Consider the following 19,460-nt stretch of genomic DNA (forward strand, 5'->3'; position numbering starts at 1 on the left):
CCGCCACCGGCTGGAGCTCTGGGAACCTGCACTCACACAGGAGACACGCGCTTCATTAACCCTTTATTACAAGTCACGCTCTTATAGAAGTATATGTGGACTTACGTGAAAAAATCAAATGTATCCAAGAATAAAAAACACAGCACATAAAGTAGTATATGCATTCCAGTGTTCGCGCCGGAGACAGCGGGCGCCCAGGAAAAAGCTCTTCTAAAACGGCCTGGCTCGAGCCGGCCGGGGATGCTAACGGTTCCGGGCGGCACGGGCCGGCCTCAGGCACAGTGTGGGGGCCGCCTGCCTCCTCCCGCGGCCGGGCGGGCGGGGGCAGCACCAGCTCCTGGGGCCTCCGGGCCAGCGGGGATCCCAGGCCTGTGGAGCGGGGCGCCGGGCAGAAACCCTCAGGCTTGGGGCGGCGGCGGCACCGGGCCCTCCGGGGCAGCAGCGACAACATCCCGGGTCTCCCAGGGGGCTTCAGGGCTGGCCAGAGTGCACCCTCAGAAGCCCTCGGCTTAGTCGGCCTTTTTCAGGAAGATCTAGAAGAGCAGGGCTCAGGGTCAGCGAGGTGCGGGAGGCCTCGGTGCTCAGCCCTGGTCTGGCTCCCTGACCTGCCTGGCTTACCTCGCTCAGAATGACCCACACTGGGGAGTCCGTCTGGATGGAGAGGCGCAGTGCTTCCAGGGGGCCAAAGGCAGGGTCCACCTCGCCCTCTGCCACACCCTTGGAGAAGGAGCCTGAGGGAGGGCAGCGCTGAGCCTCGAGCCCTAGACCCTGGCTCGGCCCAGCCCCATTCCCCCAACCCCGGCCTCCGCCTGCCTGCCCCCAACTCACCTATCTGGAGGTAGCCGTCAGGGCTCCGAGGGTACCGGAGGGTGGCTGAGCGGCCCTCCTGCAGGGCCTCCTTGTCTGACTGGGGGTTCTGGGGGGCAACAGAAAAGGGCTGAAGCCCGTGGAGGTGGGAGGGGCCAGGCTTCCAGCACATCCTTCCCCTGCCACACTCACATCAAAGGGCAGCACCTCCACTGACGTGTTGAAGAGCTTGTCCTCTGGGTGCTCGATGTTTCCACTGCGGAAGAAGAACCTGTGGCCAGACAGGCCTGTGAGTTGCTGCGGCAGTGCGAGAGGGGTGGGAGAGGGGGAGAGGTGGAGAGGTGGTGGTGCAGCCCTGGCCCCCATCTGGCACAGAAAAGGCCAGGTCTAGCCCAGGAGGGTGGCAGGTGAGCCCTGGGGCGCTGAGCCAGGCGGGGGACCACCTGGGGGGCAGACTTTGGTTTGTGCAAGACGAAGGTGATGGGCCACTGTCACAGAGCTACTGTGGGCACTGCCTTATTCTTAGTACCTACCATGCTGAACCTCCCTCTTCAGATAAGGACACTGAGGAAGGTGAGGTTAAGTCATTTGCTAGGGGCCCAAGAGGGGCACATGGTGAGGCCTATCCCCTGGTGTTCTCCCTTCGCCTCCCCCGGGGTGGACCTATGGGTGCCAGCACTGACCGCTCAAGGCGCAGCGGCTGGAAGAAGCGGAAGCGGATGAAGTCCCCGGCCGCAGGCGTGAAGGCCCAGAAGAAATCCTCGCGCAGGTAGGCCTTCTCCAGGGTGAAGTGCTGGTATGTCTTGAGGCTTGTGCTCACCTCGGCCGGTGGGTTCACGTGCTCCTTCCTCAGTGCCTGCTTCCCAAAGTCCTTGTCCTGCCGCCGAGGAGGGACAGCAGACTTAGAGAGGGCTCCCTCTCGAGGGGGACTTGCCCTGCCACCCCCAGCCAGGCCCAAGGGTGGCAAAGCCCACCTTCAGTTTCTGGATCTTGCCAGCCAGTGAGGAGTGTGTGCCCACGTGCTGGAAGAGGGATGGCTTGAAGCGGATCCGCAGGTTGGCCTTCTGCCGGTCACAGTGCTTCTGCAGAGGGATAGGGATATCTGAGGGCCCAGCTTGGCTGTCTCCTATGTCAGTCCATGCTGGAGGCTGCATGCCTCCCCCTGCCCCGCCCCGCCCTTGGTGTTGCCCTTGCTCACCGCATCCTTCTCGGGGTTGCAGACCTTCACCCACAGAATGTGGTCCAGGAGCCAGTCAATGGGCTTGTCCCGGTAGAACATGAGGATGAACTCCACAATCAGGCTCAGGTCCAGCGACTTGAACATCTTCCCTGGGGGTGGGAAAGGGGGGAAGGGGTGCTGGGTGGGCGTGGGGGGGTCACTAAGAAGGATCCCACAGCAAGCCCCATGGCCAGCTGCAGGCAGGGGCGGGCACAGAGGGGATAGACAGGTGTGGTGAACCCCGACATCCTGAGGTAGAGGGCGAGGGGAAACAGGCCAGCTGGGGCTAGCAAAGCTCGCAAGCATGACGTTCTGTGGTCCCAGGGCTGCAGGGTCAAGGACAGAGAGGCCAAGGTCGGCCAGACTGAGGGGTCCTGGTCAGGTCTGTGGCATGGCCGGGCGGGGGCGGGGGGCCCACCAATGAAGCCCAGCTGGGAAAACTCCAGGATCATCCAGTCCTCTGAAGGCTGCTGGAGTGCAAAGTTCTTCATGGTGCTCAGGTAGTTGGGCTTGGCGACAATGTCATCCTCCAGCTGCACAGGGGTGGGTAGAAGGGGGGCTGAACTCAGGATGGGCACTAGGGTGGGGCTGGGCTCACCACCAGGGGCCAGGGCCGATGAGGGGCAAAACAGGGTCTCAGTGCTGACCTGCACGTAGTAGATGCCTTTGGACTGCGCATACATCATGAGGAAGCAGTAATCAAGGTTTTGTTTGGTCCTCCACCTGCAGGGCAGGGGCAGGGGCTCAGGAGCTCAGACCCACCACCCCAACCCCATGCAGGGGTTCTCTGATGGAGAAATGGAGGCACTGCCAGGAAGTGCCTGGAACTTGGGCACCCACAGACCGGGTTCTCAGCACCAGTGGGCAGGTGGTCGGGGTGCACGAGGAAGGGGGGAGTTCTCGTACCTGACTCTCTCCTTGGGGTCCCCAAAGGACTCTCGGAGGCGGGAGAAGTCAGGGTAGAAGTGGGGGGAAGGGGAGATGACTTCCAGGAGCCCGGAATGGATCTCCGTGGGGAACCTGGGGGAACGGAAGGCCAGTGGGTGGGCAGTCTCTAGGCACAGCAGTTGAGGCAGCACTGAGCTAGCTGGACCCTCTGTTCAAGCCCCCCAGGCAGCCATTACCCAACAGCACACCCACCCTAAGGAGGCAGTGGGGCTCCAGGAGGCTGGGCCACCTCTATACACCCACTGTCTTTCAGAGAAGAGAGGTAGCCCCCTTTCCCACATCAGAAGCCAGGATCATGTAGGGGAAGTAGGCACCTGCCTGCCCCACACTCTGCAGAGCCCCTCCCCCCCACCAGTTTTATGGGTCCGTCAGTACTCACAAGGCTTTGATGTTCTCTGTCACCACCGAGGTGTACTGTGGGTCAGTCTGTGGGGAGACCAAGTACCCTCCCTAAGACTGACTGCCACCCCAAATGCCCTGGGAGAAGGGGTTGGGGGAAGGGCGCGGGCTTCAGATGACCCCATGCACAAAGGGAGTGAACCCCCCATCCTGAGGGCCGAGCAAGTCTGGGCCTGGGGGCCACAGGTGTGGCCTGTGTACACGGGGCCCTGGGGGTGGGGCAGCCTAGGTAACTGGCGTCTCCACCAGGGGGCGCTGAAATGGTCTTTTTTTTTTTTTTAACTTTTCATAAATTTGTGAATGAAACTGACAATCGAACCTCTGGCTATGTTTTCCTCCAGAATGTTGCTCGGTTTTCATTTCTCCTCCTTGTTATTTCGTGCCCTGTGTTTCCCGAATGCTCCACCCGCCCCCCACCCCGCCCCCAAGCCCACTCGCCTCGGCGATCAGCACCACGATGACCGAGTCCTCCTTCTCCTGCGGGCTCAGCTCCGAGATGAGCGAGTGCAGCGTGTCCGTCAGGTACGAGTGCACCTCGCGCCGCACGCTGGGGATGCCCATCACTACCGACACTGCAGGGGCGCGAGGAGTCGGTACCCGCGGGATGGTGGGGCCCGCCCCCCACCGCCCAGCCCCTTCCGGGACCTGCCCCTACCTCCGGTGCGGCCCTGGCCCACGCGCACGGCGGGTTGCAGGCTGCTTTCCTTGGCCAGCAGGTGAGGCAGGTGATGGAAGACGGTGGGCAGGTGCAGCACGTGCTTGTGGGAGACGTTCCACGGCTTCAGTCGTGGATCCTCTGAGCGGGTCGGGGAGGGACGGGTCAGACGAGGCGGCCTGCCATCCGTCCCGCCTCCCCGGGCGCCGCGGGCGCCGCTCCCGCGCTCACCAGTTAGGCGGCCCCAGGTGCGATTGCCCTCCCCCTCTCGCAGCGCCTGCCTCTCCGATACGGCCCTCTTGATCTCGTCCAGCACCAGGTTGAGCTCCTTGGAGCGCTTGAGGCTCTCCTGCTCAGCCGCATGCAGCCGGTCACGCAGCGCCAGGAACTCCCGCTGGTACACGTCCACCACATCGCCTGTGGGGAGTTCGCACGCTGTCACCAGGGGGCAGCCGAGCGCTGACCTACTGCCCGGAGAGTGTGCCCGCGCGCGCATTTTTGTGCCATCCGTGCGATGGTCCACCTACATCTGTTTTTGTGCCTGTGCACATGCCAGCTCCGTGTGTGTGTGTGCGCGCGCGCGCAGGTGGTGTGTGCATAAGGGTCACTTTGAGGTCACACTGACACACTGCGGGGAGAAAAATCCTCCCTGGCAGGATCAGTACTCTCCCCCTCCCCCATTATCTTCACTTTTGAGGGGACAACTGAAGGAGAGCTTCGGGGTTACTTCCAGCCCCAGGTGGGGCAGTCCTTAGATTGAATTATCACCCAGTGGCTCCCAAACCCCCTCTTGGTTCTTTCTGCAGTATCCAGTCCTTCCAGGAGGGTTGATGCCCAGGGTATCCCCCAGGGCACAAGGACGCAGCCCTTCTTCAAAAGGCTTCTTAGCTCCCTGGCCTGTCCCCTTTCCCCCCTTGGCTTCTGCCCTTTGCTCCCCACTGGTGTTCACAGAGGAGGTCACAGGCAGCCTCAAGTCCCTCTGGGAGTGGCCCTCCCTGGGTTCTCATTCTGTACTCCAAGTAGCAATGGGCCCCAGTGCTCATTCTGCACTAAGCACCAGCTCTGGATTCTCTGTCGCCCTCCAGCCCGGCGGGGTAGCTGCTGCAGTTAGGGCCTCCCTGTGCTCCAAGGAATAGACAAAATTGAGGAACTACTCCCGGGTCACTCAGTGAGTCAGCAGCTGCAAGGGGACACAGCTCCGAATGCCCACGGGCCTGGCTCTCTGGAGACCTGTACTAAGCACGTGTCCCCCTCACCCAGGAGGACCTGTGACCCAACCTACAGCCGGGTCCCAGCTGCGGGCATTATGGGTGCAGGCAGGGTGGGAGCACCACCAGGGTGCTGACAGTGGAAAGGGATTCCCAGGATGCCAAGCACCTGGCCCCACTGGTCTGGCAGGGACCAGTGAGCAAGAATGAGACAAACAACAACCCCCCCCCCAACCAGTGGCCAGTGCAGGCGTGTCCTGTGGGGCTGTGCACTCAAGGACTGTTCTCAGCTCGCTTCTGCTCTATTTGTCATCCCTACACCGGCTTTTCCTTGTCTCCTATTTGTGTCTTCGCATGTGCACTCTTCTGCCTGGGAGCTCCTTTTCTTTTCTGGGTCTAATGAAAACCCATGAAGCCTTCGAGGCCTAGTTTCAAAGTCCAGTGTTCAAGTCCAGGAAACCTTCCAGATCTCCCCCTCTCAACCTTAGGCAGCTCTTCTGTTTCTTGATTTCTTCATGGGGTCCCAGCCCCCAGAATGCCCCAGGATAGTGGCCACCCCACCCAGCAATGTGCACCAAAGGTCATGACCAAGGCAAATTTCTGTCATCTCAGGATACCCCTCCCCCCTTAAACTGCAAGGGGCAGAGGTCTAAGAGCTAAATCCAAGGGGAAGCGGAAGGGGGTGGAGGGTGTGCGGAGGGAGGGGGAGGCTGGGGAGGTGAGCCAAGCCGGCCCTCCCTAAGGCACTCCAGACTCATCTGCTGGCCCCACAGGGACAGCCCTGCAGGAGGAGGGAGGGGAGAGTCAGGTTACAAGATCTGTGAGGCTCTGTGCTGGGTTCAGTGGCCCGGTTACCCTGGAAACTTGACCCCTTGAACAGGAGCCAACCACCCCCATCAAGCACTCACCCACCCTGCTCAGAGTGGGGTGGCACCAGGCACCATGAGCTTCTTCCTCTGGGGCAGCGGTCCCACAGGAAACGGGGACTGGAGTGCTCAGGGCCTGGGAGGGAGTTCAGAGCTGCTCTGTGAAGTTGGGGGAGGGAGGAGGCCTCCCAGGCCTTCTCTCTTGTGTAGACTAAGCTTTGTTCCACCTTCACCTGCTTGGGCAGACAAGCCAGATGGGCAGCCGTGGGCACCTGAATCACCCTGGCCACCGAGGCCTGGGTCCAGCCTGCTCCCTACCCTGGCCTCCCTTCCTAGGGGCCTCCCCAACCCCGGGTCCTGAACTTCCTCTGTTTACCAGAAGGCAATAGGCCCACACCAACCCTTCTGTTCTTTCCCTCCACACCACAGGCCCTGTCCCTCAGCATCCTGCCCTGCTCCTGCCCTGCCTACAAGGTCCCCAACTGGACCATCGTCCCTGATGTCCCTGGGTCCACTGTCTTTGCCTCTCAAAGCTGGAAACTCAAGCTCTGTCCCCCTGGGCTGAGCCTTAGGTGGTGGGGCTCTGCAAAGCCATCCTGGCACCCCTACGACCTTTTCAGGCTGGGTGGCTGGACTGCCACGGTGAACAGGCTAGGGAGGTGGCTCAAGGGAGGGGAGGGTCAAAGGGACAGAAGTTCCTGGGAGCTAGGGCTGAGGGCACTTTGGCTTCTCTCTCTGCACACCTTCCTAGCCCAGGGAGGAAGGGTGGAGGCCTGGCCCGGGTGCAGCTGGCCCTATGGAAGGACAGCAGCTGGGGCCCCACAAAGGTGCCTTTCCCACTCCTCCTTCCACCCAAAGACAAAGTAATCAGGTCACCTGAGGACCAAGGACCACAGTCCTCCCCTGGTTCCCCCTTGATTGAAGAAACAGATTTAAGAGCCAAGCCAGGCACAGGCCATGTGGCATGTACTTAGGGAAGGGGAAACAGACTCCGAGGGGCACAGGCAGGTGTTAGGACCAGTGAAGGGGTGGGGTTAATGTGCAGGTGGGCCCGGGGTGGTCTCCTCTCCAGGCCTCACAAACTCCCTCAAAGGGGGCAAGGAGGGTGCTGCTGGGATGCTGGGCAGGGCTGAGGCCAGCCCTACAGGGTCTGCTGTTCTCCCTGGGGATGGGTCTGCAGCAGGTGCTTGGCTCAGGGCCAGAGCCTGAGTGCTAGTGGAGCTATTGCACAAATCTGGTCAAGGCTGGTTATGAAAGTGGGCCCCAAACCCGGATGCAGGGTCCAGCTGGCCAAGGCCTGGGTATCCTTCTTGGCCCTTGGCCCTAAGCTTCCAGGAAGCCACCTGCTCCTACTGCCTCCTTCCTCTTTGGCTCTCAGCCTACCTTTCTTACTGATCCGGGTTCTTCTGCCCTTCCCCTCTGTACTGTGCCTGGGCTAGCCCTGTCCTAAATCCCTCACTTTATTGCAGCCAGAAGCTGGGGTCAGGCCCGGCCTCCCCACGTGCAGGTGTCTACTCGTACAAAGTAGAAGGGTTTGCCTAAGAGCCCAGATTCAGGCTCTTCTTGAGGCCTCCAAAGACCTGGCTTTGCCGGGCCCCCTAAAAGAGGAAGAGCCTTTGACAGAGAAGTGCCTGGTCACCCTGTCACCGTGCCTCACATGCTTTTGGGCTTCTGTGAGGACCCCTGCCTCTGAGCCCCACATGTCTTTGGCTTGGAGTGCCAGCCTCCTGGATGGCCCCCTTGGAGATGGTGGGCCCTGGATGGAGCTTCTGGTGTCCGCTGTCCCTCTGCTGCTCCTGGAGGTCAGTTCCCTGGGCCAGCCAGGCTCCCAGAGAAGGGGTTGTGCAGGGGGACATCTGCACTGCAACTCCTGATCTCAGGATGAGGGCACGTGGCTGTTGCAGGAGGCGCACAGGAACCGCGGCCTGGCTGAGGATGGGGTGCAAGGGCTCATCAGCCCACTCACGGGCAGACAGGTGTGTCCCAGCGCATTGGATCCAGGCCCACCCTGCTCTCCATGCCACCCTGCTTATGTGGCTACTGTCCCAAAGGTCTCACATGCTTTTCTCCTGATGACACACCCACCTACAGAGGACTCTGCCCCATCCGTGCCTTCTCCCAGGTGACACACCCAACCTACAGTCTTCTGGAGAACTCTGCCCCAGCCATGCCCTCCCTGTGCCAGGCCCCAGGGATCTCCCTTCAGGGCCCCTGGAGCCTTAAGGCCCTGACCCAAACAGGCCAGTGGACCGCAGCAGGCTGGGTGCTGGTTAGGCAGGAGAGACAGGTGGGGGTCGTTGGGGCTTGGAGGGTCAGGAAGTTTCCAGAGCCTCCCTCAGGCGTCCCTCCTCCAGCTTCATGTAGCATGGGGTTGAGAAAAGAGGGAAGCAGGAGGTAGGAGGGAGGCAGAGGGTCAGCTGGCCCCAGCCCATCGCGCTTAGACTTCCCGCAGGAAGGCCAGGAGGCAGGAAGGAAGCAGCTTTTCCCGGAGGCTCCTATGCAGCAGGCCAGGGGGAATGAGGCCTGTGAGGGCCTCCTCAGCCCCAGCGTCCCAGTCCCAACCAACATCAAGGGACTTCAGCCAGAGCTGCAGCCTGCCCCTGCCCCCATCCCCAGGTGTGCAGACCAAGCTCAGAGGAGTGGTGGTAGTCTGGCCAGCCTGTCCAAACTTCAGGTGGAGGGGTGGAGGTCTGATGAGACCACACGAAAAAAGTTAACGGGTAGCCGAGGCTCGACGGGCTACTCTCCAGGCCAGCGGCGGGCCAGCAGCCATGGGAGTTCTCCCCCAGCACCCAGGTCCCCGCCGAGGAATCCTGGGGCCAGACCTCATGAAGGAGGGCAGTGGAGGCCCCAGAGAGCGGCCCCCCACCTTACGCTGGGGTGGAGAGGTGGTGTGGGGTGGAGGGTGCAGCCGGGCTGCCCCCTCGCACCTGTCTCAGGGACACTGCACCTGCTCCTGCCCAGGTGCCTGGAGAAGATACCTTGGGGCCACTTGGCCACGACCATCTCCTGACCTTGTGTCTCTGTCCCTCTCTGGAAACTCCAAGGTCCCCAGGTCGCCCGCGGGAGCGACCAGCCCTAGTACGGGCGCAGCCGTACTCACCGAGGCCGGTCCCGCGATCCGGAGCGCTGCCCCGGGCCCCCGCTGACCGCTCGGCCCCGGCGGCCCAGCCCAGGCCGGAGGAGGATTTCGCTATTCCCGCAGCAAACAAGTGGGGGCGAGGATGGGAGGGGCGTCCTCCCGCGCCGCCCGGGCGGGGAAGGGGCGCCTGCGTCGGCTTCCGGCCGCCTCCCGCGGCCGCCGGCCGGACCCCGCTCCGGCCGCCGGCGCCCAGGTGAGCCTAGGTGCGGGACGCAGCGCGGGGCCCGGCGGGGGAGGGGCTCACCTTTCTGGCCGCTGAGCGCCGCGTACCAGGAGAGCGAGAGGAAGGCGCACAGGCAGAAGAGCAGCAGCGTCAGGAAGGTGCCATTGCGGAGCCTCATCTCCTCGGGTGCGCGGCGGGCGCCGGCGGGGCCGAGGCCGCATGGCCCGGGGAGCCGGGGCCGGGGCGCGTGGGGCCGGGAGGCGATCGGGGGGCCCCGGCCCCGGGGCGGGATGGGGCTGGGGGCCCGGGGCCGGGCGGGGGCGCGGGCGGGCGGCGCCGGGGACAAGGGCTGGGCGCCGCGCTGACGGCTCGCCGGCGCGGGGCGGGCGGCGCGGGCGGCCTCGACTGGGCGGCTGGGCCGGGCCGGGCTGGGCTCGGCGAGGCTGGGCGGCGAGAGCCGCGGCCCGGCCTGGATCCGGGGCCGCCGCGGAGTCGGCAGCGCAGGGCGGGGCGGCCCAGATTTAAAGGGGCCGCATCACCCGCTGCCGCCGCCAGCACCGCGAGGGGGCGGGGTGGGGTAGCGGCTCCCGGGATCCTGCCCGCGCGGCCCGGGACGGTGGCTCCCTGCGTGGGCTCGCGCGGCCTCGGCGTCGGGCCGCCTCGGGTAGGTCGAGGCCGGGGCCTTCGCGAGTGCAGGTCGGCTGCGGGGGAAGTGGCGAGCCGGGGGTGGGGAGCGGCGGCCTGGACCCCGGTTTCTTAACCTCTCCATTAGGACCCACTGCCCCTCTCTAGCTGAACCCCGGACCCCACGTCCCCTTTACCCCGGGACCCTCGGGCCGGCAGGAGGGGGTGAGGTGCAGCTGGAGCTGGCCGTGCCTAGAGCTGGGAGGCCGGCCAGTGTGGCTGCTGCCTGCACCGCGCCCCGGGCGCTTCCCCTTCCAGAATCTTTCTCAGTCGGCGGGATGAGGGCGCGCGGGGGGCTGCCGGAGGCGCTCCTGCTCCGCAGAGTGCGGGCAGCGGGCCGTTTTCCCGAGCAAAAGAGCCGCTGTTACGCGGGTGTTGGGCACGGTGGCCAGTCCAGAGCGGGGCTGGCTCCCGGGGTGGCGCGGGTGGGTGGGAGGCAGGGGGAACCTCAGGGTGAGGCGGGCCACAGCCCCTCGCGGTCCTTCGCCTCTCCCCTCACCGCTGGGCGCTCCGGCCTTTCTTCTTTCCCCAGCCCTCGGTGAAACCGGGGAGGGTGCAAACTGCAAACGGTGAAAGGATTCGTCCTCCTGAGGTTCGGGCCGGACATTTGGGGAGCCCCCTTTTTCAGTTCCTAGAGTCCTGGTTCCCAGCATTGCTCGCAGGCTCCGCCCGGTGGGAGAGGCTTCAGACCAGGAGTTCCTGGGGGTTTGTTTTTCCTTCCAGACCGGGTCCACATCTGGGGATAGGATGTGCTCCAGGGAGCACGGGAGGGTCTGGGCAGGAGCCTCGGTAGAGTATTTATGCCGGGAGCAAGTAAGGAGAGAGAGTCTAAGCAGATTCCACGCTGAGCCGGAGCCGGTTGTTCCTGGGCCCCATGGCGGGACCTCAAGAGCATGACCTGAGCCCAAACCAAGAGTCCATCACTTAACCGACTGAGCCACCCAGGGGCCCCCTAATGAACTTTATGAACTGACACGAGGCCTTGTTGGATTCTTTTCCTTCTTCTTTTTTAAGGTTTTATTTATTGGAGAGAGCGAGACAGATAGTGAGAGAGGGCAAGAGCAGGGAGGAGAGGGAGAAGAAGGCTTCACCGGCAGCAGGAAGCTCCACTCAGGACTCCATCCCAGGACTCTGGGATCATGACCCAAGAGGAAGGCGGTTGCCCAACCAACTCAGCCACCCAGGTGCCCCCCCCCCCGCCTTTTTTTATTCCAGAGAGAAAGAGAACTGGGACGCATGAGCAGGGGGGAGGAGCAAAGGAAGGGGTCTGAGAGGGAGAAGCAGACTCCCAGCCGGAACCCAGGACCCTGGGATCAAAGAGCCGAAGGCAGGCTCTTAACCCACTGAGCCATTGTTGGAGTCTTTTTTTTTTTTTTTTTTTAAGATTTTTATTTGACAGATAGAGATCACAAGTAGGCAGAGAGGCAGGCAGAGAGAAGAGGAAGCCGGCTCCTGACTGAGCAGAGAGGACTCTGGGATCATGACCTTAGCAGAAGGCAGAGGCTTTAACCCACTGAGCTACCCAGGCGCCCCTGTTGGAATCTTCTGAAGGAAACTGTGTTCCTGTGTTTTTACAGGGCATCTACTGGTTGTGGCAAGGGATAATGGTTTTTCATCTGGACTGTGATACAGGGGTTTTAAAATTTTTCTAAATGTCTATTTAAGTTTAAAAGCGGGTTGATTTAAGGAAAATTATTAAATCAATAAAAATTAAAGAGATGGCTTGTCTATGACAAAAGTTTGGGAAACTCATCTGAGTCCCCTCCCATGGACACTGTGGCTTTGGGGAGGAGGAACTGGAATTAGGGGTGCCCCAGAGATGGAGACAGAATCCTGGGGATTGCAAGACCTCTATCAAGAATGGGACTATCCAGGGCCATGGTGGGAGAGAAGGGTGGTGATCGACTTTGGGAAGTGTAAGGTCTGGAGTGAAGGGGAGTGGGAAAGGGGCTAGTGGCTCTAGGCTGGAGGGGGCCACACACCTGAGCCGGTGGTTGGGCAGCCACAGGGGTCCTGGGGAAGCAGTCTTCCCCAGGAGGGATTCCCCACACACCTGCCAGTTTGTCAATGCTATGCCCGAATGTCCTGCTGGGATTGTAAGCTGAGGGAGAGAAGGGACATCCCCAAGAAAGCCAGTGCTGCCACCAGAAAGGGGCTGGAAGTGGGGTGGTCCTGGCAAGAGAACAGAAGCTTGCAGAAGTGACATCCCCGGGAGGGGAGGCTGGGTGTTCCTTAATGCATTTGTTCCTGGATTCATTCATTCATTCATTCTGCCACTGTGGTGGGGGTCTTGACGTCCCAGCTCCTGGAAGACTCCTACCTTTCTCCTTTGAAACGGGAGCATTTGCTGAGCCCCCATGCAGTTTTCCACTGCTCTCTGTGCCCTTGAAATAATTCATTCCCCAGGGACTGTCCACAGCCAGACTCCCTCCAGGCCCTTTCAGGTCTGGGGAGCAGGACCCCCTCACCCAAGGGTTCAGCTTCTGTGCCGGGGTTGGCAACTCTGATCCCCATCCAGGAGAAAGCAGGGAGCCAAACAGGTACAGAACAGTCCTGCTCTCTCCCCAGACTCCAAGCTGTTTGTCCTTCTTCCCTTGTCTTGCCTCCGACAGAGTGAAAACTCCCCCATATCGCGATCACCTGCCAACCCTCAGCCCACTTTGCCTTCCTAGAGATTTTCTGGCATGGCCCTTGGCAATGGCTGGTCTTTCCATCCTTTTCTCCTGGGCTTCTCAACCTGTGGTCCAGGGACCTGGAACTGGGAAGGTCTAGGAGATAAGATGAGAAAGAAAAAAAAATCCATCTTATATGTTTACTAATCTGTAACTGCAATGCAGCATTTCCTCCAGTTATGAACAGAGGCGAGGGAAGTTGGGCAGAATGAGTGGTATTTGAGACCACTGAACAGAAATTTCAGGGATTTTCAGACTGCGGGTGTCGCAGGTGCCTCTGAAGAGCAGTGACACACTTCTGCTTGGTGATTCTGGTGTTTATCAGCCCTACCTCTCTATGTTTTAATGGAATGAGTTAATAAAGAATCACAGGTGCAGCACCTGGCTCGGTTGGTAAAGCACAGGACCCTTGATCTCAGGGTCATGAGCTCAGGCTCATGAATTCAAGCCCCCCTCCAACGTGGGGCTCAAATTCAGGACCCTGAGATCAAGAGTTCATGGACCAAGCCAGCTAGGCAGGCACCTCCCACATTTGTGTTTTTATATATATATTTAAATATTTATTTATTTGACAGAGAGATCACAAGTAGGCAGAGAGGCAGGAAGAGAGAGAGGAGGAAGCAGGCTCCCTGCTGAGCAGAGAGCCCGATGTGGGGCTCTAGGATACTAGGACCCTGGGATCATGACCTGAGCTGAAGGCAGAGGCTTTAACCCACTGAGCCACCCAGGCGCCCCGTGTTTTTATATTTTGATAATTGCATTTCAATATTAGTACTCCTTGTGTAATGCAATATATTTTAATGTATTTCAAAACATGGTTCTAAGCATGTTTTGTCCTTTCCAGGTGCTAAGGGAATCTCCTGCCCCCTGAGAGTTTAGAAGTCCTGCCCTAAGCCTCACCTTGGCCCTCAGCAGTTCCTTCTTTCCTTGGACACCTCATTTCCATTTTCATTCATAACCAATGTTCTGAGTGTTCGCCGTGTGTCAGACATGCCTGAGTCACCAATGATACCAGGGACACTAGCCAGGACACTACCCAGCCGGCATCCTGTCTCTGGCCACTCCATCCAGTCCTGGAAAGGTAAAGTCCATGGAGCTCAGAAAGCTTACAGTGGGGGAAGTTTCTTTGTCCGAAGATAGTGGGCCTTCCTGGGGAGATGAGGTTAGTGATATGCCCCAGGGGAGAAGGAGGACTGGCCCCAGCAGAGGGGGTCAGCTGGATCAGCCATGGAAGGAGTCCCTACAGCTCAGTGAGAGAAGGGGTGGGTGGGGAGCAAGTCCTTGCACACCTTGTCAGGGGTTGGGGGTTTTACCCTTGGAGCTACGGGGAGCATCCAAACCAGGGACTGAGATGGTCATACTGACATTTTGAAAAGATCACTACAGCAAGAGGGGAGAGGTGTGTGGAAGGGGCTGGAGGGAGGCAGAAAGGAAGCAGGGAGATGAGCAAAGGGCCCTTGTAGGTGAAGGAGTCCAGAATACATCACTGGGGCATGAAAATTGTATCGAGCTGAAAGCATCTGAAAATAGGCTTTTCCTTGAACTCCCTTATATGCCTGAAAGCAAGGCCTCCCAAAATAACTCAGTTGTTCTAAATCCCCTTCAGAGTGGTTGTTATAATGTGATAAGCCCATTGTTATAAAACCATCAATTAATACCTCTCATCCGTTCTCCTGAGCAGCCATTTATCTTTCCTAGAAGTCTTTTCTTTCCCTCCTAAGTACCATCTCCTCCTCTGCTTTCCCTATTAAGTTGGGCTATCAGCCCCCAAACTGCCTAGTACTGAAATAGAATTCTGACTTTTCTCTTGCTAATCTTTTTTTTTTTTTTTTTTTTTGGTCAGTTTAATTCACAGGCCCTAGGTACTGAACCTAAAAGGGTAGTGGTAGAGGTAGATGCCCTGATGCAGGCATCTGGGAGCAAGACAGTCTGGAATGGGGGACAGGGTTTTGGAGATGAAGTTGATAGGTACAGGACAACCTTCAGGGGATTGTATATTGTTGAGGTCGAGAGCGTGGACTAGAGAGGCAGCCTGCCTGGGTTCATAATCCTGATTCTGGGCAAGTTACTGAATCTTTTCTCTGCCTCATTCCCTGGGGTGAAAAGTGGGGATAATAATCAGTCAGGATAGGCTTCATAACCACACATTTCCATGATTTAATAACGGTATATTTCTCAAAGCCAGGCATCTCTCACAGGTCGTTGGGGAACTCTGGTTGTGGTAGTTCCTGCCCAAGCTTTCAGGTGTGACTGTCTGAACATTATGGGCTTCCCCGACAGGGACAGAAGATTTGACATTGGCAAATAAAGACATGCTCTGGCCTATTAGTCTTACGGGGCTCTTGTCTCAGGTCCTGGGCTGGAACGAACGGTGTGACGTTACCTCAGGGGAGCAGGTAAGTTCATACATAAAATATTCAGACTGCTTCTTGGCAAAAGAGAAGCACTTGGTGAGTGTTTTACTGTGATTATCTGAATGGATGACCAACAGGAACCTGCCAGGGGTCTGAAGGCACCACAGGGTCACAGCTGAGCCCCGGGCTGCTGGCCGGCATTGTGCAGAGGATCCTTGTCATTGGGGGCCCCGGGGCAGGCATGACGAGTGGTCAGTAGAACTCGTGGTTACCACTGACTAAAACCCAAATCAACTGGATTAAGGCATCTCGTGATACAGCATCAGGCCTGCTGGGGACCAAGGAACCCCAAGGCCGAGGTCAGGGTTGGTGGCCAGCTAGGGTTACCCACCCAGCCCTGACCCGGGGTGCCACAGTGCTCTGGTTGGCTAAGCTTGGGCATGTCCCTGTCCCACGCTCCACTTAGCCCTTGGAGAGAAATGAATCCTTAAGGGACAATTTCCAACCTTAAAGGAAATTAGAAATGCATGTGAAATGCAACAGTGAGGGCTGTAACCTTCCTTCTCTCACCCGAACTTTTTTTTTTTAAGATTTTATTTATTTTATCTGACAGAGATCACAAGTAGGCAGAGAGGCAGGCAGAGAGAGAGAGGAGGAAGCATGCTTCCGGCTGAACAGAGAGCCCGATGTAGGGCTTGACTCCGACCCCGGTACCTGAGCAGAAGGCAGAGGCTTTAACCCACTGAGCCACCCAGGTGCCCCTCACCCAAACTTTTATCAAGGGGAACTTCAGCCCCCGCCCCCACCCCCACCCCTCTGCCTCCAGCTGCAGCCACCTGCTCTGCCAGGCCCAGATGCCTCCTCTGGTCTCCATCTTGGATCAGCCTGGGACGCCTAAACTTGTCAGGGGTCCCTGCACTGTCTCATCATGGTTCCCTCCCCCATACCACCAACCTTCTCCACGGATGGTTCCAGAACCATCTGCCTTCAGGCTGGCCCCCTGGGGGCCCACAACAGTGCACAAAAGAATGGGAGAGGCTTGCAAGGTCTGGCTCCATCGGATCTCTGGATCTCTGTCTGTGACACTGGTGACCCTTGTCTGAGCCTCCACCCAGGCGTGGGTAGGTTCTGAGTAATCAATGGCCTTAGGGGACCACCAGATCTGATGTGTGTGCGAGTGGGGGTGCTCTCCTTGGTGCTGTGGGTGGGGCAAACCAGTGCTGCTGCTGGCATCTCCACAGGGCAAGGACCTACCCAGGGCTAAGGGCCCAGGGACACAAAATTGAGAGGGGGTTGGCCAGTGGGCAACAGTAGTGAGGACGAGGTCCAGTCCAGCCTCTACCCAGGTGGCCTGTGCCTCCCTCCAGGGACTCCCACCTTAGGCCATGCTCTGGCTGCACATTTGTTCCTGGCCAGGCACGCGGCTCAGCTAGAGAGGTCCCTAGTACCGCCTAGCCTGGGCACTGAGCTTGCTTGCTTTCTTCTTTTTTTCAGATTTTATGTATTTATTTGAGAGAAAGCAAGCAAGCACAAGTCGGGGGAGCAGCAGAGGGAGAGAGGGAAGGATCCCCACTGAGCAGGGAGCCTGATACGGGACTTGAACCCAGGACACCAAGATCATGACCTGAACCAAAGGCAGATGCTGAACCGACTGAGCCACCCAGGTGTCCACGAGCTTTCTGACAAGTATTTACACATACGGCCCAAATTGGGCCTTGGCGTGCTTCCTTTCCCTCATTCAGTGTTGATGAGAGTGGAGTCCGCAGGCTGCTGCCCATGGAGGAGCACTGTCATGTGCAGAGGGTGTCCCTTAGTGGCCCCTCTGGGACAAGTGTCCCGCCCCCATGGGATGGCATGCAGGCAGCTGAGCCCAGACTGATGCTCCTGTCCTCCAGCTACATGCCTGGCAACTTAGCGTTCCCGAACTCTCCAATCATGATGCCTTGCGGCTTTACTGCATTTCCCTGATGGTGCATACCCTGAGCCCCTTTTCTTGCTTTCGTTTTTTAAAAAAATTTATATATTTATTTTTGAGACAGCAGGTGGGGGGAGGGCAAAGGGAGAGAAAGAGATTCCCAAGCCAACTCTGCTGAGCGTGGAGCCCAACCTGGGGCTCAATCTCTTGACCCAAGAACATGACCTGAGCCGAAACCAAGAGTCGGAGGCTTAACCAACTGCACCACTCCTGTACCCAGAGCCCTTTTTCTTTAAGAACACCCCCAAACCCACCCCACCCTCACCCTGCCACGGCCCCCCACACCTCTTGGCTGGGCTGTGGACTTTTGCAGGAGGGGTTAAAAAGAAGTAACATCCAGTGTCTGTGCGTTTTCCCAAGGGGGTGCTCAGGAAAGGCCTCCCCCCATGGAGGAGATGCCAATGCAGGAGGAGGAGGGAGAGTTCCAGATAGGGAGGAGCCTGGGGAAAGTCATCAGGTAGAATGAGTTGGCAGGATCAGGAGCCAAGGAGGGAGTGTATTCCTCCCTTATGGAGGACGGTGTGGAGCTCCCACCCACGAAGCACACTGTTCCTCCACAGAGAAATGACTCAGCCCTTGGACCCCGAGCTGGGTTCTGGAGGAACCTAATCCCCTGTGAGCCTCAGTTTCCTCAAGGTGGCCCAGAGCATTGTGGCCGGAGTCCTGCCATGGCCTTGTCTCTGGTTGCCCCAGCACCACCTGTAGGCTTGGCTCCATACCCCAAAGAAAATACACCAAACATCAAAAGTCCGTGGTCAAGGGATGGGATTACTTTTGTAAGGGAGGAGGCCTTGGGGGGGTTACAACCTAGAGAGGGCAATAAACCCAGTCAGATGACCCTCCAGCCACCCCTGCTCCTCCCCCAGAAACCCCTGACTCATGTCTCTCTCTGCTCCGCACCTCAAACCCTACTGTAGTCTCCTTCCTGACACCCCAGCTGATGTCCCAAAAGGCAGCCAAATCCCAGCCAGCTCCCTGGGAGGAGCCCCATTTCTAGTCCCATTTCAGAGATGGGGAGACTGAGAGGCTTCTCATATGCCTGAAGATGACAGAACTGGTAGATGGTGGGTCTTCTGATTCATGTCCCAGTGGGCACATGGGAGGTTCCTGGAGTCCTGGGAGGGGACAGCAGCAGATCTCAGAAGGGGGCCTGGGACCCCAGGGACATGGTCTGGCTGGCTCTGGTCTCCCTGCTGCCACTGGGCCTCTGTGGGCTCTGGAGTACTGCTCCCCACTCCCCACCTCGGCGGCATGGCTGCCTGTTAAGATGTCACCGAGCTAGGTGGCAGTGGGGCGGGGATCCCCCCTGTTATGACGGGTGGTCATGGGACGCTGACTCACTGCCGGCCAGACCACCTGACCTCTCCCCGCAGGCCTCGAGAGGGCCCTGCCAGGGGGTTCCCCAGCTGCTGCCTTGTTTACTTCTCACTGGCCTTGGGGGAGGAGAGTTGGGCAGGGCCAGGGCCAGGGCTCAGCTCAGCAGGAGGGCATCCTGGGAAGGCCAGAGCAGGGACTCTCCAGGGGTGGGGGCCTCCAGGTTGGCTTCCCTGGGGCCATTTCCTGCTACCCTCTTTCCCCCTAAGCTCTCCATCCGTCCTCGAAAACCCACCACAGTCCCCAATGGGGCCAAAAGTTCAGAAAGCAAAGGAGGTTCTGGCGGCAAGCGTCTATTCCCCCTGCTTATTTGGACAGGGCCTACACCTCGAGCCCTTCCTGAGACCCGAGGTTCCCAGGGCCCCCGGGCTTTCCTTCTGCACCCCCTCGCTCCAATGAAGCCACTGAAACTTGGGGGGAGCGGGAAGCTGGGCTCTGGGTCAAGGCTGCCCTGGGACACCTGTGGGCCGCGGCAGCCTCTGCCCAGAACTGCCCCTTGTCCATCCTCTGACCCTGGGGCAGTGGGCATCAGGTGCCTTTCCCAGGCTCACAACAGGGATGCAGGGAGGGGCCTGCGAGGATATGTCCTTTTTAAAGGGGGTGTGCCTACTCTGGAGCTCCTTGGGAAGGACCATCTACACCTGTGGACAGGTCCCTGCTGTGTTCCCATAAGCAAATCACCTTCACACCTGACAGCCAAGTCCACCCACCCTTCCCTTCTGGGTTTCCCATCCCTTGAGGTTTTTGCCTGCTCCCCCAAACCCCACCATGAGAGGACATGACTCAGCAAGTCTGCCTTCTACTCACAGGACCCCACCTGGGAGACTGCATAGGGTGATCTACCCTTCTTGCCCACCTCCTTGGAAGACCCTCCCCCCACCTTCCTCCAGACCTTGTGAACTGATGGGTTTGGTTCCATAAAACCATGTTTCTTGGTTATTAGCTGGACAGCTGTTGGTCTGACTCCTGGGATGCCCATGTGGCCAACAGGCCC

At 59.2% G+C, this 19,460-nt stretch overlaps 1 protein-coding gene and 1 long non-coding RNA gene across 2 annotated transcripts; one reads left to right on the forward strand and one right to left on the reverse strand.

Annotated features, from left to right (window-relative positions):
* Nucleotides 1–50: 50 nt before the first annotated feature.
* Nucleotides 51–9,719, reverse strand: MGAT4B (alpha-1,3-mannosyl-glycoprotein 4-beta-N-acetylglucosaminyltransferase B). The gene is made up of 15 exons (XM_045069272.1): nucleotides 9,489–9,719; nucleotides 4,260–4,445; nucleotides 4,029–4,169; nucleotides 3,812–3,945; nucleotides 3,354–3,400; nucleotides 2,933–3,046; nucleotides 2,674–2,749; nucleotides 2,445–2,559; nucleotides 2,006–2,136; nucleotides 1,782–1,889; nucleotides 1,491–1,684; nucleotides 1,000–1,078; nucleotides 829–916; nucleotides 619–731; nucleotides 51–533 (listed from the first exon to the last, which is right to left on the reverse strand). Exons 1-15 carry the CDS (start codon nucleotides 9,583–9,585, stop codon nucleotides 510–512), a joined length of 1,647 nt encoding a protein of 548 aa, XP_044925207.1. The 5' UTR covers nucleotides 9,586–9,719; the 3' UTR covers nucleotides 51–509.
* Nucleotides 9,720–9,754: 35 nt separating this feature from the next.
* LOC123388885 lies at nucleotides 9,755–16,658 on the forward strand. The gene is made up of 4 exons (XR_006603404.1): nucleotides 9,755–10,071; nucleotides 13,608–13,844; nucleotides 15,115–15,159; nucleotides 16,612–16,658. It is a non-coding gene; the product is annotated as an uncharacterized LOC123388885 (long non-coding RNA).
* The last annotated feature ends 2,802 nt before the right edge of the window (nucleotides 16,659–19,460 follow it).

This window comes from Mustela putorius, unplaced genomic scaffold (assembly GCF_011764305.1).
Source record: "Mustela putorius furo isolate JIRA1106 unplaced genomic scaffold, ASM1176430v1.1 tig00003923_pilon_pilon_pilon, whole genome shotgun sequence".
Lineage (NCBI taxonomy): Eukaryota > Metazoa > Chordata > Mammalia > Carnivora > Mustelidae > Mustela > Mustela putorius.